The sequence below is a fragment of the Suhomyces tanzawaensis genome (assembly GCF_001661415.1).
Source record: "Suhomyces tanzawaensis NRRL Y-17324 unplaced genomic scaffold CANTAscaffold_1, whole genome shotgun sequence".
Lineage (NCBI taxonomy): Eukaryota > Fungi > Ascomycota > Pichiomycetes > Serinales > Debaryomycetaceae > Suhomyces > Suhomyces tanzawaensis.
Genome location: NW_017963636.1, coordinates 1,842,462 through 1,857,309, shown reverse-complemented (window position 1 = coordinate 1,857,309; position 14,848 = coordinate 1,842,462). Strand labels below are relative to the sequence as shown.

The 14,848-nt window shown below is 45.4% G+C and overlaps 3 protein-coding genes across 3 annotated transcripts; 1 reads left to right on the top strand and 2 right to left on the bottom strand.

Moving 5' to 3' along the window:
• Positions 1 to 563: 563 nt before the first annotated feature.
• Positions 564 to 7,316, bottom strand: CANTADRAFT_24783 (uncharacterized protein). Its single transcript, XM_020207221.1, has one exon. It carries the CDS (start codon positions 7,094 to 7,096, stop codon positions 632 to 634), a length of 6,465 nt encoding a protein of 2,154 aa, XP_020067256.1. The 5' UTR covers positions 7,097 to 7,316; the 3' UTR covers positions 564 to 631.
• Positions 7,317 to 8,958: 1,642 nt separating this feature from the next.
• On the top strand, positions 8,959 to 9,768 carry AQY1 (Aqy1p; the record flags this gene model as incomplete). The annotated part of the gene is made up of 1 exon (XM_020209048.1): positions 8,959 to 9,768. One exon carries the CDS (start codon positions 8,959 to 8,961, stop codon positions 9,766 to 9,768), a length of 810 nt encoding a protein of 269 aa, XP_020067255.1.
• Positions 9,769 to 11,118: 1,350 nt separating this feature from the next.
• On the bottom strand, positions 11,119 to 13,524 carry CANTADRAFT_88057 (serine/threonine protein kinase regulatory subunit; the record flags this gene model as incomplete). Its single annotated transcript, XM_020211419.1, has 3 exons — positions 11,119 to 11,569; positions 11,597 to 12,401; positions 12,423 to 13,524. The coding sequence occupies 3 exons, from the start codon at positions 13,522 to 13,524 to the stop codon at positions 11,119 to 11,121; spliced, it is 2,358 nt and encodes a 785-aa protein (XP_020067254.1).
• Between the last annotated feature and the right edge of the window lie 1,324 nt (positions 13,525 to 14,848).

The window sequence follows — 14,848 nt, the reverse complement described above, 5'->3', positions numbered from 1 at the left end:
TTAATTATAGATTATACTTTGGCATTGTAAAACAGCATGATGACTTATATACGTGAATAGGATTGGTGAAGGGGATAGTTGTTAATAATAGAAATGTACCTTACTAGTATCAGGAATAAAATAAAAGGGGGTTTAAAACGCCAGTCAGTTGTAGACCGATTAGGACTTGTAAAGAAATTCCCGACTATTGTGCGTTATTTAGGCTTAGACTATGTATTAGTATTGCAAATTTAATACTTGAATTGTACGACATCGTAAATGGAGTAATTGTCTCTTTTGGACCTCATCCATGAAGTATAATACAATGAACCGTAGAATATTACATTAATACCATAGTTAAGGCTACGAGTAATTGTCTCTTGGTTTATACTTTGGGTTTCATTGACCCTGGGAGTATTTCAATTATTGTCTTGCCTCTTTGTTCTTTTTTTAAGATGAGCCGCTTTAGGGCCAAATCCATGTGTCCTGCGTGTGGCCTTTGAAACTTAATAAAGCCGGAAAGCAGCATTGCTTTGCAGATACATGTACTAGAGGTAAATTATAGTTGAATAAGTCAAAAAGAGGTTTCTCTGCCTACATCAATGTCAAAAATATTAAACTCAAATGTCTTGGTTAGATACATAATCAAAAATTACAGTCTGCCTCTTGGTCTGCCTCTTTGCGATTCGTCTTCGCTTTTAACGTCCTGGCTTCGAGTTCTGATGTGTCCCTTATAGGTTTTCTGGCCTTTTGCACGCTTCTTGGAACTTGGTTCTTGTGCGTGGTCATCCTCAACATCACCTCCAGAGTCCTTTCTCTTTCTTGTAGCTTGCTCTTCCTTAGAACCAAGGATTTCTTTCATGCTTCTCTTCAATGGTGATTTAGACCGAGTCCGCTGGGCAGGCCTATCTTCAGTTGCTTCCAATCTCCAATTGTGCGCTCCAGAGCCCTTCCGCAGTGGTGATCTACTGGAGTCAGTTGGTGAACTGTGAGTGAAATCTCTTTGCTTTGGAATGTCTAGCTTTGGCAACACCTTCGTGGTCTTGGTGGGCTTCTTGGGTGAGGTTACAGGGGAACCGTTTTCTCCATAAATATGACCGCTTCTCAAAGATCTCCTGGGTTCTAAATCAACTTCACCAATCTCGAGGCCAAGCACCCTTTTAACACGAGGTTTCTTTTCTAGATCATCTTCTAATGAGGGTAAGAGGCCCTCGTTGGATCCCTCCCCTTCACTGTCACTTTCTGGGTGTGTGTCGGAACCATCAATTCCTGAATCGAGATTCATAGCCTGATCCTGAGCAATGGAGTTCGATTCTTCTTTCTTAGTCTCAATGCTAGATTCGTCCCGATTAGAAGTTACATTGGTCCTGTCATCAGAACCGTTTTCATTTTCGTTATCTGAATTATTCTCAGCAGCTTTACCCACAATAATATCTGGAATGATCTCATCTTCATGCTCCGATTCCTTATTATCGTATTCTGAATTATTCTCAAAATCTGCGACATCACCAGGTGTTACTTCGACTTCTTGTTCTGGTTGCTCGTTCAACAGTTCTTCATTACCAGTTGATTCAGAAGCCTCGGGCAGTTCAACCTCATCTAAAGATTCATCCTGTTTTACAGTTGATTCTCCCGAATCCGGTTCTTGCTCAATAACCTCATCACCACTAAAAACAGGATCTTCCAGCTTCCTTGCAATTTCAGCAAGCTCTTCCTCGATCTCCTTTTCCTCTTCTTTAGAATCTATTTCAGATTCCTCTTGTGCAACTTCTTTTGCATGTTTGACCTCTTCAATATCACCAAACAATACTTCGTCATCATTGATATCTGGAATCTCTTTTGAAATAACTTTTTGATTTTCGGTAGTGAGCCTATCAAGAACTGCTTCCATTGGTGTATTACTCTTTTCCGCAGAACTGATATCGGTTTGGTTAGTTCTATCTTCTTGTTCCGAGTGCTGCTCTTCATTTTCATCTTCAAGACTTGCATACCCAGTATTGATATTTATTTCATTGTCACTATCACCTGTTGGTTGTAATTCCGGACGCCGAACAGATTTCTTGAATCGAGTCGGAATAAATTTTTGAAAGAAAGTCTTGAATCTTTTGAAGCTGACTGTCGGTTCATCATCCTCCAAGTGTCGTTTTCTTGGAGATGTGGTCTCACTAGGAGCGAGATTGTTGAGATCTTGTTCTTGACTCTCAGAATCGACTTGAACTTTATCAGAATTGGATGAGATTTCTGGCAACGCGGACTCTGCTTCATCTTCAACATCGCTATCAGGCTCTATGACTTCAGCCGTTCTCTGAATAACCTCAATTCCGGCTGTTTCTTCCACAAACTCGACAGAAAGATCGATTTCTTGAGCTTGGGTGATAACAGTTTCAACTTCCTCTATACTTCCAGGCCTAATAACGTCGGATTGGCTGAAAACAGACGATTCCCTAAGCTCCCTAATGTAAAGGAATGGGGGCTTCTTGCTATCGGAATTATCATCACCTTCATCCGACGAGAGCCGAACCTCATCAACTTCTGCATTGGTGGTTCTAATTGGTTCAGATTCTTCATCGATTGTCTCAATGGAAACATCATCCGATGATATTGTTCTTCCAAAAGTGGCAGTGACACTTTCGTCCTTAATTCCTTCGTTTGTATGCACGATTTCCTGAAATCCTGATTCTACGGTCTCCAATTCTTCGATGACTTTTTCCTTTGTGTTGGCTTCAAGCGAGTCGGCAAAGTCTTCGGAGAAGTTTTCAGAAACCCTATCTTCCACTTCAATGAAGTTTTCAACTTCGATACCTAGATCACTTTCATCAATTTCGGTCACTCTATTAGAAATGCTCAAAGTATCCTTCGAACTGGAGTCAGTATCATTCTGCTCATTCGAGGATACTGCTGAACGTAAAGCATCTGATTTTTGGTTATTCTCGGCTTCCACTATATTGCCAATTTCTTGAATCTCTTGCTCAATCTCTTGCTCGATACTTTCCGCAATCTGTTCCGCAATTTCTTGCTCGATTTCTTGCTCGATTTCTTGCTCAATTTCTTGCTCGATTTCATGCTCGATTTCCTGCTCGATTTCCTGCTCGATTTCTTGTTCAATATCTTCCGCAATGTCTTCCACAACTTCTTGCTCAATACCTTGCTCGATATCTTCCGTAATTTCTTCCGCGATTACTTCTGCGATCTCGCCTGCAATTGTTTCAGCGTGTTCAGATATTTGCTCTGCAACCTGTGCAACATCTTGAACCAACTCTTCTGCTCCTGCTTCAACAATTTCAGAGATTTCTTGATCCAACATACCTGCGTGAACTTCAATATCTTCAGCAAGCTTGGCTGCTTCTTGTGCGACTTCTACTGTCTTTCTATCCTCCTCCTCGAGACTATCAGTTTCAAGAGGTGCTAAAATTTCTTGACTCAACTTCTCAGCCTCATGGTCAATCTCTTCAGCAACCTCAGAAACTTCCTGCACAAGTGGTGACGCTTCAATATCGGAAGCATCAACCCATTTCTCTTCATTGTCTAAAGGCAAATCGTCAGCGGAGTCACCGGAATTTGGCTCTATTGACTCAAAAGCTTGTGTAACTTCCGTAGCTTCAGCAGTTTCAGTTATCTTCTGGATACTATCTTGGGTTTCCGGATCTGATACAGACTCTTCAATTCCTTCATCTGAACGATTCTGTTGTATGATAGATCGAGAGACTTCTTCCGCCTCTTGACCAATTAATTCAGCCAACTCAGCGGCATTATGTACCACATCTTCAACAAGTTCCTTTTCCGCGGCATTCAAAGTTTCTTGTGCCAAATGTTCATTGAGATCTTCTGTGATATTTTGTGTTATGCCAATTAGATTACCTTTCGAGAGATTCTCCTCAACTTGAACGGGTACAGCAATTTGTTGATTCTGTTCAAACTCCAATGGGTTTACTTTTTCACCGAGATTGAGATCAGATTCAATAAGCTCATTGTCTGATCCTAGGTTGTTTGGGCTTGGCGACTTCAGGTGTACTTCTTCAATATCCATTTCCACGTCGCTTACGATGGTTTCAACATCAGGTTCAACTTCTTTGGTTTTGGTTTCGATATCGTCATGGAAAGTTTCATCTTCATCGATTTCAATTGCTTCATTGTTATCGGATTGCATTATATTCTCGACTTCAGGTGTTGGTTCCACGGGTCTAGTATTTTCGGTGTTAACTTGTGATGATGAGTCTGGGATACTTTCTGGGCTCTTTTCGACTTGACTAAATACAATTTGAGAACTGTTGGCTGAATCGTTTGATACGTCGATGTTTTGCCTGTCAGTACCTCCGTGTGATATCTCCTCAAGAACCTCATCAATTATATGATCCAACTTCTCAGATTTCAAATGATGGCCCAATGCTTCGTACTCGTTCTCATTGTGTTCATCGTCCTCCAGCTCTGAGTATTCACCATCTTCACTCCCAATACTATCTAATATAGGAACCTCAATATTGTTAATGGCAGCACTAGTAGCACCGACAAGGTGTGATGGCACCAGATTGTGCTCATCGCTATTCAATTGACCTTCAGCATTTTCAATATTTCCAACCAATACTTCAGGATTTGGTTCAGGTACTACGTCTCCATTGCTTTCATTTTCGAGAACCACAGATGTATCGGGGGCTTCTTTGATCCGCTCAGCCTGGCTAGTTTGAAGTTGACTATCTCTTTCATAATCTCCTTGGTTTAATATTAAGGGTTCGCTGGTTTGTAAATCAAATGTAACGTCAGCATCCACGAACGGGTCAGCGGAATCTGCATCCCTGACTTGCAGCACCTGAATGGGGATGCTGCTGTTAATCTGGTGTTGATCTTCCTGTATACCTTCTTCAATGTCCTCGGTTCCCACCGGCTCAACAGATCCAAAGGGAGACGATCTCAATCTGATTTCATTTTCAAGATCAGCCACGGAGCTTAAATGAAGATTGAACTTCTTATCAATTTGTTTAAGCTTTAATAAAGTGTCTTCTGGGGACTCTTCTTTGACAGTTCTAAAAATTGGTACAGGATGGTGAGCAGGTTCTTGTTCTTCCTGTAACTGCTCTATCATTTCTGCATCTGCAGAGTGATTCGACGATTTAATTTCTTCAGGAACGATCTCCTCCATCTCCTCGTCTGCTAAAGAGCCCTCAGTTTTCTCATCTTCGCTAATTATTTCCATGACCTCCTTATCATCCTTTGACTCCAACTCATTAGCATAGAATGCGGTAGGTAAGGGGGCAATGTCATCATGAGGTACTTTTTCTGGTTCCTCTTCATCAATATTAATTGCAGTGTCAGTGAATTCATATTCAGTAGCATATCCAGATGCTCGACCTGTGGAGAAATTAGACACCAGTTGGTGATTGGAAGATTGAGGCTCATTAAATGTACCAGAATTAGCTTGTTCAAGCATTACATCAGCCCATCTCGAGAAATTGGCATCTGCCGAGTTTTCTATATTACGACCATCTAGAAGGTTATTGAAGGGAGATTGTTCAGACTGTAATTCTTGCAACTGCGCTGCTACTTGTTGAAGTTGTTGGGCCTCAGCTTCTGAAAATTGTGGCGACTTCTGATAACCACTTTCATTTTGGTCATCATCTTCTTCTATCTGATCAGCATCTTGGTGGTCAATATTATCCAAAGAGTCTTCTTCTGCTTCTTCTTCAACTTCCTCCTCCTCTTCCTCATTATCATCATCATCATCTTCTTCTTCGTCTTCTTCATCATCTTCATCATCTTCATCATCTTCTTCCCCTACATTTTGTTCGTCTTCTCGTTCGATTTCTTGTTCGCCTTCATCATCTTCTTCGGAATCTAGCACAATTATTGATTCATCTTCAATGTCATTCCCTTCTGCTTGCTGTGAAAAATGAGAAAAGTCCTTATTTGTTTGGACATATGATTCATTTACTTCGTAAGGTTGATTTTGATGAGATTGAGAATGAGTCGAATATGCATTTATGTCATTGTGGTCACTTTCCTGCTCTGAATATTCATTGGAATCAATATCCTCGTTCTCACTTCCTTCCTCAGCATTCTCTTCTTGCTGATGTAAATGGTAACCGTAGTTTGATAATCTTGGTCTGCCATTTTGGAGTGTGTATGATAAATGCTGGCTCTGCTCAGAGGGGTAGTGTTGGGGATTCTGATCATGAAGCGTTTGAACTTGATTGTTTTGACCGATATTTTCTATTGCCGGGGCCTCGTCCACTTCATCGTTAATGTCAAAATCATCTGCCTCCTCCTCGTAGTCGTCCTCTTCTTCTTCCATTTCCTCCTGATCCTGCACATACTCATCCACTTCATCCTCATCCTCATCCACTTCATCCTCATCCTCATCCACTTCATCCTCATCCTCATCCACTTCATCTTCATCTTCATCTTCATCTTCTTCTTGCGCTTCCTGTTCAGCTTGGTCAGCGAACAACTCGCTGGATGATTTCATAGTTGGGCCAGAAGATAAAAGGCTGGGTTTGTGGAGCACTTGAGCTGAATGGATATGAGAAGCGGGTGCTGGAGGAGCTTCTTCCTCCGACTCGGACCCTAATACAATTATATCATCATCGTCTTCTTCTATTTCTTCTTCATCCTCCTCTTCCTCTTCCTCTTCCTCTTCCTCTTCCTGATCTAGCTCATCATCGTCTTCTTCGTAATGTTCATAATTGTCCACATCCTCCTGCCGTTCTTTTACAGGTTCTTCCTCTCTGGCGACTACACGAGCCAATTTTTCAAACTCGTCTTCGTAGATCTTGTTTCTATACTTTTCCTGTAATTCTTTCTCCGCTAACTGCAGTTTCTGATCCTCGACCAAGCGCTTGGCTTCCTCATGCTGTTTATGAGCTAGTTGTTTGTACCGTATGTCGATGTTACTGATCCAGTCAATCAATTCCTCTGGATCCTCGTTCACTTTATGGGTGGTATTAAATGACGAATATGACTTGTACGTGTTGCTAACATTGCCTGCAGCTTGGATGTGTATGCTTCGTTGGCCATTGGGCTTTTTGGCATTGATGAATGTGTCTGTGTTATCGGAGTCGGTGTCGTTGTTGACCTTGCGGTTAATCCGCTTCACGCTGAAGGGCGAAGGGAATTGAGATGTGCCCATTTTGCGTCAGGACTATAGCTGCGACGAACTGTTCTTTATGTGGAGAGTTCCTGGCTCGCAATAGGAAGGGATTCGTAATTGGCGTTGCTGGAGTGGAGACAGCGCTGGAGAGTCAACAGCGATGGCATGGAGCATTACACGTGACAGATAACGTGACTAGCATCACGTTGGATTGTCGTCAAAATCTGTCACGTGAATTTTAGTCAAAAGGACAATAGCCATGTTCTATCGTGCCTCGTCCGTAGACGAGAAAAATGTGTCGGACTGTCGATTCTTGTAGACTACTCTTCATTCTTCTTTTCCTCGACAATGTTCATCAACGGCCATAAGCCCCACGAAACTTGCCAGAATTAAACTACAACCCTGCGTGTGTAAGTTTCATGAAGGAACGCAATCAGCCACCCCTGCTTGCGCTAAATTGGGTATAATTCGCTTAGCTGGGAAAGAGTGCTAGCTGTCAGACTCCTACAAAGGTCATGTGCTACGATTGGCCCATTCGTGCCTACTGCCATACATAAATCATGCATGCCGAGGACGCTAGAGGATGCTGACATATACATTCCCCACCTTCCGACAGGTATACCCGACAGGAGGCTCACCCACCACGGTCAAGTCATGTGAGGTGAAATCGAAATTTGGTCAAAATCATTTTTTTGCACCAAAGTTGAAATTGCCATTTTAGGCCCTTGTGCATAACTGTTTTCGCCCGAATCCCGAAACGGCTCGGATGCTGGCATCTCGCGACAACCAAACAGACCCTGAGGGCCGAAATTTTCTAGAACTTCCAGACATACAGAAGATCTACACTGTTGGAAAATCCTTCAGATCACGCCGATGCACAAGGATTTGCACCGCCCTAGCTCCTGCGGATCCCAGGCACAAGTTGAGAAACTGGCTGGCCCGACCTGGGGAACTCACTTGGAATTTCGGATCGGATACGAGATGCCCAGTCGTATATTTACTAACCAGCTGACCTTGTGAATTCGGTGACTCCGCCAGGTGGTCATGAGCTTTTTATTCTTGGAATTAGCGTGTTCGAAACAGCGAAAGAATGCATTCAGGCTCGCAAAATGCGAGTTTAGAGCGCGCAGTTGAGGAATAATTCCCTCAGCCGCTTGTCCGTTTGATGCGTCCGCAGCGAGGTGACTGGAGTATGGAGTATGGAGAGTAGCCTTCACCAAGCCAATGGTGCTACAAGCTAGAGGCCGACTGGTGCCTTCTCCCAAGCCACCCGGGCCCGAAGGCTGTCAGAGGAGGATGTTTCGGTGATTTGAGCCAGCAAATGTTAAAAATAGCCTCAAACTTAAATCCCGAATTTCTTTTCGCAAAATCGGGTTTCCTACGTTAAGTTGAAACATCTAGGATAGACACCGTTCCTTTCATGCAGGTAATACATTTTCTATTGTGTTGAGCCCAGAGAAGAAGATTGAGAATTCAACACAATGTTGATCAATCCATTTATATGCATATCATGCGTCACATTTCTTTTGTTTTCGCCCGTTTGTGCCAGGTCCTGTTCTTGCACAAATTGGCCACAGGGGTGGTTGGGACCGGTTTAACTATGGAATGGTGCCCATTTAGGTTTGGAATGGCATGCTCGGGACAGGATTCCGGCATCACGGTGGCCATCGCCTGAAATTAAGGGATATTTTCTGGTGAATTCATCTGACCTTTCTTCTCCGCAGCATGCATCTACCTGCAATTGTAAGACGGTACAGTATTTTTTAAGCTTCATGGGTGGTAATTAATTTTGCCCTAACAAGACAGGAACAAGCCCATCACCCTAGACAGAGACCATCTATTTTGCACTATTTAAACTCTAATAAATCCCCCGAAATTTACCCATCCAATTATCCAACACCATGACTGCCTCCAGCGAAATCGACCACGAGTCCCAAAAGCCAATTGAAACCTACGAAAGAAAGGCCGATGCCCAGGTCACTGCTTCTGCCTGGAAGAACCACTTGATTGCCGTGTTAGGTGAATTCTTTGGTACCTTCATCTTCTTGTGGACTGCGTTCATGATTGCCCAGATTGCCAACCAAGACCCTAACATTCCTGAAAACGGTTCCGACCCTTCGCAAATCATCATGATTTCCTTTGGTTTCGGTTTCGGTGTCATGGTTGGTGTCTTCATGATGTTCAGAGTTTCTGGTGGTAACTTGAACCCTGCCGTTACTTTAACCTTGGTGCTTGCCCAGGCCATTCCTCCTGTGAGAGGTGCTATCATGATGGTCACCCAGATGATTGCTGGTATGGCTGCCGCTGGTGCTGCTTCTGCCATGACTCCTGGCCCAATTGCCTTTGCTAACGCTTTGGGTGGTGGTGCTTCCAGAAGTCAAGGTGTTTTCATCGAAGCCTTTGGTACCTGTATCTTGTGTTTGACTGTTTTGTTGATGGCCGTTGAAAAGCACCGTGCCACCTTCATGGCTCCATTCGCCATTGGTATTGCCTTGTTCGTTGGACACTTGATCTGTATCTACTACACCGGTGCTGGATTGAACCCAGCCAGATCTTTCGGACCAGCTGTTGCCTCCAGAAGCTTCCCTAACTACCACTGGATCTACTGGGTTGGCCCAGCCTTGGGTGCCGTCATTGCCTTTGCCATCTGGAAGGCCCTCAAGCTCTTGAACTACGAGACCTGTAACCCAGGCCAAGATGCTGACGCTTAAGCATTCCAGTAAAGGATAAGTTCTCTACTGGTACCAGTAATCAATTACTGGAGCCTTTAATTCCTTGCTAGTATCCGTACTGGTATCCTCTTTCCTTGGGACCAGTAATCAACCACACGATTGCCAAGCCACTGGCCATCCAAATCTCCGCAGATAGAACTGAAGGAGTATTAATTAATATTTAATGCACGCTAATAGTAACACCTGTAGCAACATAACGGTGGACGTGCATGGAGATAATGAGCACATACTAGTCCCACACACCGCCAACGGACGCCTCTAGCCTGGGGAATGGCTGGTGGTCAGCAGGTGCACGCCTTCAGACAGTTCGCTTAATAACCAAACCAGCATGAGGCTTACCCCACTAATTCGCCATCCAGCCATTAATGCCAGGATGTGACTTTACCCCAGAAATGGACCTAGCCACTAATATTAATGGCAAGGCCCCTCCCTGTTCCCACCAATCTTGTCAGTTTCTCCCTCTCGCGCATGTGTCAAGAACGCTGGCTTCTGCGGCTCGTAGTTTCCGACCTAGACCTTTCAGCCTCGCCCACAACGCCAGCCACGAGTTCACAATCATGATTGACGGTTTGAAGCCCTCTCGGGGAACAGGCAATACCTGCCTGGGCTACGGATTTCTGGTGCACAGAAGACATGTATACACTCCATGCGTCCCTATGGTGGCTGCGATGGCCTGGTGCAATCTCCGGAAGACAGGTACGCATGTCACCATGACAGGACTGGCATCAAGTGGGGATTTACTTACAATAGACATCCAGTACAAGTAGAATTGCCTGGGACTTCACAGCTATAGAAATACAGTTGGGGCTTGCTTTCGAAACATCTGAAACTACGGTTTGCTGGGATAATCATCATGTAGTACAATTACACAGATGCGTGGAGCTTGAGCTACCATCCAGAAACAAGTGGGGAATTGACAATAACATCCAGCAAATTACAGGCATCCTCACAATAAAAATCCAGATTTGGGATTTCTTGGGGCTTACAATAAGATTGGTGGGATTGCATTGATTAATAAGTGGTGAGGCCAGTCGAAGCTGGCAAGTGGATGGCTATGGAGAAGAAACTATTCCAACAGTGGAGGAGGTTGTCGAAACCAAAGACAAAAAAGCACCCTCTCATGGCTCTCCTCAGGCACGATGCCTTTTTGGGTTACGAGAATCACAGGGCATCCGTGGCCCGCACTATAAACCTCCTGGAGGGGAACATCGCCCTTCCGTTGAAAATGTTCAACCATCGCTGCTTGGAACAATTAGTGTTCAAAGATGTTTCACTGGGGCAAGATGGAGACTGAACTCTTGAGTTTACGCAATAATAACTACCGCTCGCTCAGTTCTTAGTAAGGTTCATGTCACTCATGGTGAACAATAGATCGTCGTCATAGTCATCAGACTGGTGGCGATTGTGATTGGCGTTATGAAATGCTCCCCGGTTGGACGAGTTGAGATTCTCGCTGGAATGATTATTTGAAAGATAATAGTGGGGATCATCTTCGTGCACTTCGTCGTCGTCATCATCAAACACATTCTCGTAGTGTATTGTCCTTTTATCATAAGCAGAGGGCGTGGTGGCAAGTCCTTTAACACCACTCGCTTTCTCGGCGTCCTTGGAGCTTGGCCCGTGTGCCGTGGCATGGGCACTAGTGGTCGAGGTGATAGGTGCTGCGGCCAACCTATTCATGCTGGCTAATGGTGCCTTCAAAAACGAAGCATTGCTGTGATGACTCGAGTACGGAAAGCTGTTCTTTCTTGCGTTCTCATCATGGGACGATGAAGACCTTCTATTGGTGATTATTTCCGTAGGAGACCTCTCCCTCAATCTGGAGTTAATGGAAGGTAATTGCGAATGCTCATAAGAACCAGAAGGCAAAGACCCGGGTGGTGAGTACATGGAATGCGATGACTTCCGACTGGAATGCCGTGAGTTTGCTTGGAGCCCGGGATTGTTCAACAACAAGCTTGCACTAACGTTTTCACCGATCTGTTGATGGTGACCTTTCAACAATTGGAATTTGTTCAAAGGATCGTTAGGAAAAGGAGATGATTGTTTCGAATCATGATTGTATGAAGAAAACCTGAGTTCAGATTTGCTATCAATCATACGAACGAAATCACTGATATCATCATCAATATAAAGTCCGCTTAGCGGGGCTCCAGACGAGGTAGTCAGTTCAGTGCTAGTACCCAAGATAGAGGTATCTCCTCCGCCAGTTCCTGAGCCCTGGCCGGCATTGCTTAGGGAACTTTGCCTAATACTAGTATTAGAGAATCTTCTGCTCGCTCTGGATCCAAAAGACGACGAAAAACGAGGAGTATTGGAGGCACCCTCGAGATTGGAAAATATCCCTGCTTCATCAGGAGCCAAGTTGGACCCATGTGATGAAGATACTGACCTTGGATGAGGAGAGGAGGAAATATTGACCGCAATAGGTGTATTTCCTGAGCTAGTAGAGACAGGAGCATTCACGAAACTGTGAGTGGAAGAGGTACTGCTTCTGGGGTTTCTCAATAAAGCGGCCAATGATGCATTGGAAGTGGATTTGTTACTGGTGATTGAAACCCTTCTTTCCAAGGAAGACCCTGCACCAGTATTCGAATTGGTTGGAGTGTGGGCTCCTATTGGTGGAGAGTTACTGATGGAACCAACCTTGAAAGGTTGGATAGAGGGTCGTTGAGAAATAGGTGTCGAGGACTTTTTGGAGATGGAAGTGTCGCGATGTCCAGACGAGGTTGGAGAAATGGACATTGAAGCATTTGACAAAATGCTCAATCTTTTGAATGCATTAGAGTTGGGATCTTTGTCACGATTGGGAATTGCTTGACCCTCGCCAGATGACAACTCTTCATCAATGGATGAGATCTTCGAGGGCGCTTCCACCTCTGGATCTGGAGTGGAAGTATCCATGGATATGAAATGAGTGGATAAGACTTCTTCGTTGTCATGGATGGCGAAATCATGATGATTTCTATATGCAATAGATACTTTCAAGGTACCCAACGTAGTTTGGATTGGCTGGAAATGTTTGTGGCTGACATGCGATTCTGTAGTAAGCATCTGGTGTGGTATGATAGACTTGGACAATCCAATCCGGCCCTTGGACAGAATGGGCTGTTTTCCATCAAGGATTTTGTTTCCCAATGAGAGCTTACTCAACTTGGAGCTTGCCAGATTCACTGCCAAAGCCTTTTTCAATTTGAATGCCGGCATTAATCTTGAAAACCCATACATGCTTCGGAACAAGATGATTGCTTGCTTGTAGATCAACGGTAACTCGTCTACCAAAGACCCGGACACGTTGTTGGGGTCGAATTCGATCAACCATCTCTCCAACACGATTTCCTGTTTCTTGCTTCCGGTCTTGGCCACCGTCCATTCGTTGCCGTTGTCATCCTTCAACACGGCAGTTTGGCTGGGGGTCAATTGCCTCAAGTCAAGGTAGGTTTCAATGATCATGGGAGGGATAGAGGTAAGGTCAGTGCACGATTTCCAGAGCTTCAAGTCGTCCTTGGAGAGCTCGGGGTGGTTGTACATGTGTAGATTGAACCACTTGTTGATCTTGCTGGCAATGATGTCCTCGTTCTTGGTGAGGCTCGACTGCATGGTTGAGGTGTCCAAGGATCGGGACTGGAGCACGATCTGCACCGCCTTGTTGAAGAAGTTCTGAATGACCTGGGTGAGCTTTGCATTCTGCTTCTTGACGAAGGGGTCGAGCTTCTTGGATTCGTTCGAGTACATGGTGGAATGCGGCAGGGGGCAGGTGGTTAAATTGGCTGGTTTGGCCTGTAACAAGAGTGATTAGGCGTAGAATCAGCTAGTTTGGCAGCTTTTGACTTTTCAGGGAATGGAATAGTCTAGTATGGAGTTGGAGACTGTTGGGGGAAATCGGCTCGTTTGCAGAGACCCTTTGGGTGCAATCACGCGGTTTAACACCTCTGACTGTGAGCGCAGCCTCCAGGAAATGTGATCCGTCTTGGATGTGCAGCTTGGTCTGTGGTGACGGTGGAGGCGATAAGCACGCAAACGGAGCAGCTGACACGCAACGGCAGAATGAGTTGCCTTAGGCTGTCTGGTACTCTGCTGAGCCGCTGGGAAGGCGCTAGCGGGAGTAGTAGTGGAGGGACGGAACGGGTGGCACTATACTGGCACACCGCAGGGAGGAATCGGGATAGTTCAGCGCAGCGGGACGAGAGAAGACGTGGCGCAGGAACGGGTGATGTAGTTAGACCCTATACTGTGACCTAAGCATGTACCCTGTGGCTCACTAAAGACTGGGTAGGTGGCGGGTGGGTCGCGTTTGGTGCGTGCTCCTTAAGTAGGAGCAGTCATAACGTGACTCAGAACTGGGGCTCGCACGTAATGGTGCCAGGAGGAGCAGACCACAACTTTAGAAGGGGCGGGGGTCCTCTGCGGCTCTGGCCTGTCCGCTGGCTGGCACTCTATACGATGCTGAAACGGGGCGCCAGCGTGCAACCAGGCGATCTACGGCCCAAAAGAAGCGAATCTGCCGGGGATATCGGGGCTGGTTGGTGGCGTTGTGGTGATAAGAATGGTGCGGTCACGGGGAGGATCATCACTGGCAGGGCGGTTGCGGGCGTGCTAGCGGGACGGTAGAGAGCTCGCTAGCGGGGTCGTGGCGGGGCGTGGCGGGGGCACGGTGGTGGTGCGCAGTCGCTAGCCCCTGAGGGTTGCGATGTTGCAACCGATAAGGGTGGGGGTAGCCAGAGGGGTAGATAAGGAGGAACAAGTAGAAGTAGTAGTAGTAGTAGGGAGAAGACATGCCGATAAGTGAGGGGTGGTGGCATTCGTAGTGAGCGGGATTGTTGGGACTGGTGGTGTCTCGAGACGTTCTTTAGCGCCTTGGAGGTGTGGGGAGCGTTCAGGCGATTTTCGCGAGGATAAGCTGGTGGTTAACGACTCATCTGACTCAGATAATGACTGGTAGTACGAACTCGGGTAATGACTAAGAGCGTGGATTCTGGAAATGACTGTTATTACAGATGCTGACCAAATTCTTGCGGTATACGTGATTATGGTGGATTTCGTCTACCTTTTCTGGTTC

Excerpts from the sequence above, each read along its gene's own strand:
- CANTADRAFT_24783 (XM_020207221.1), bottom strand. The coding sequence starts at position 7,096 with ATGGGCACATCTCAATTCCCTTCGCCCTTCAGCGTGAAGCGGATTAAC.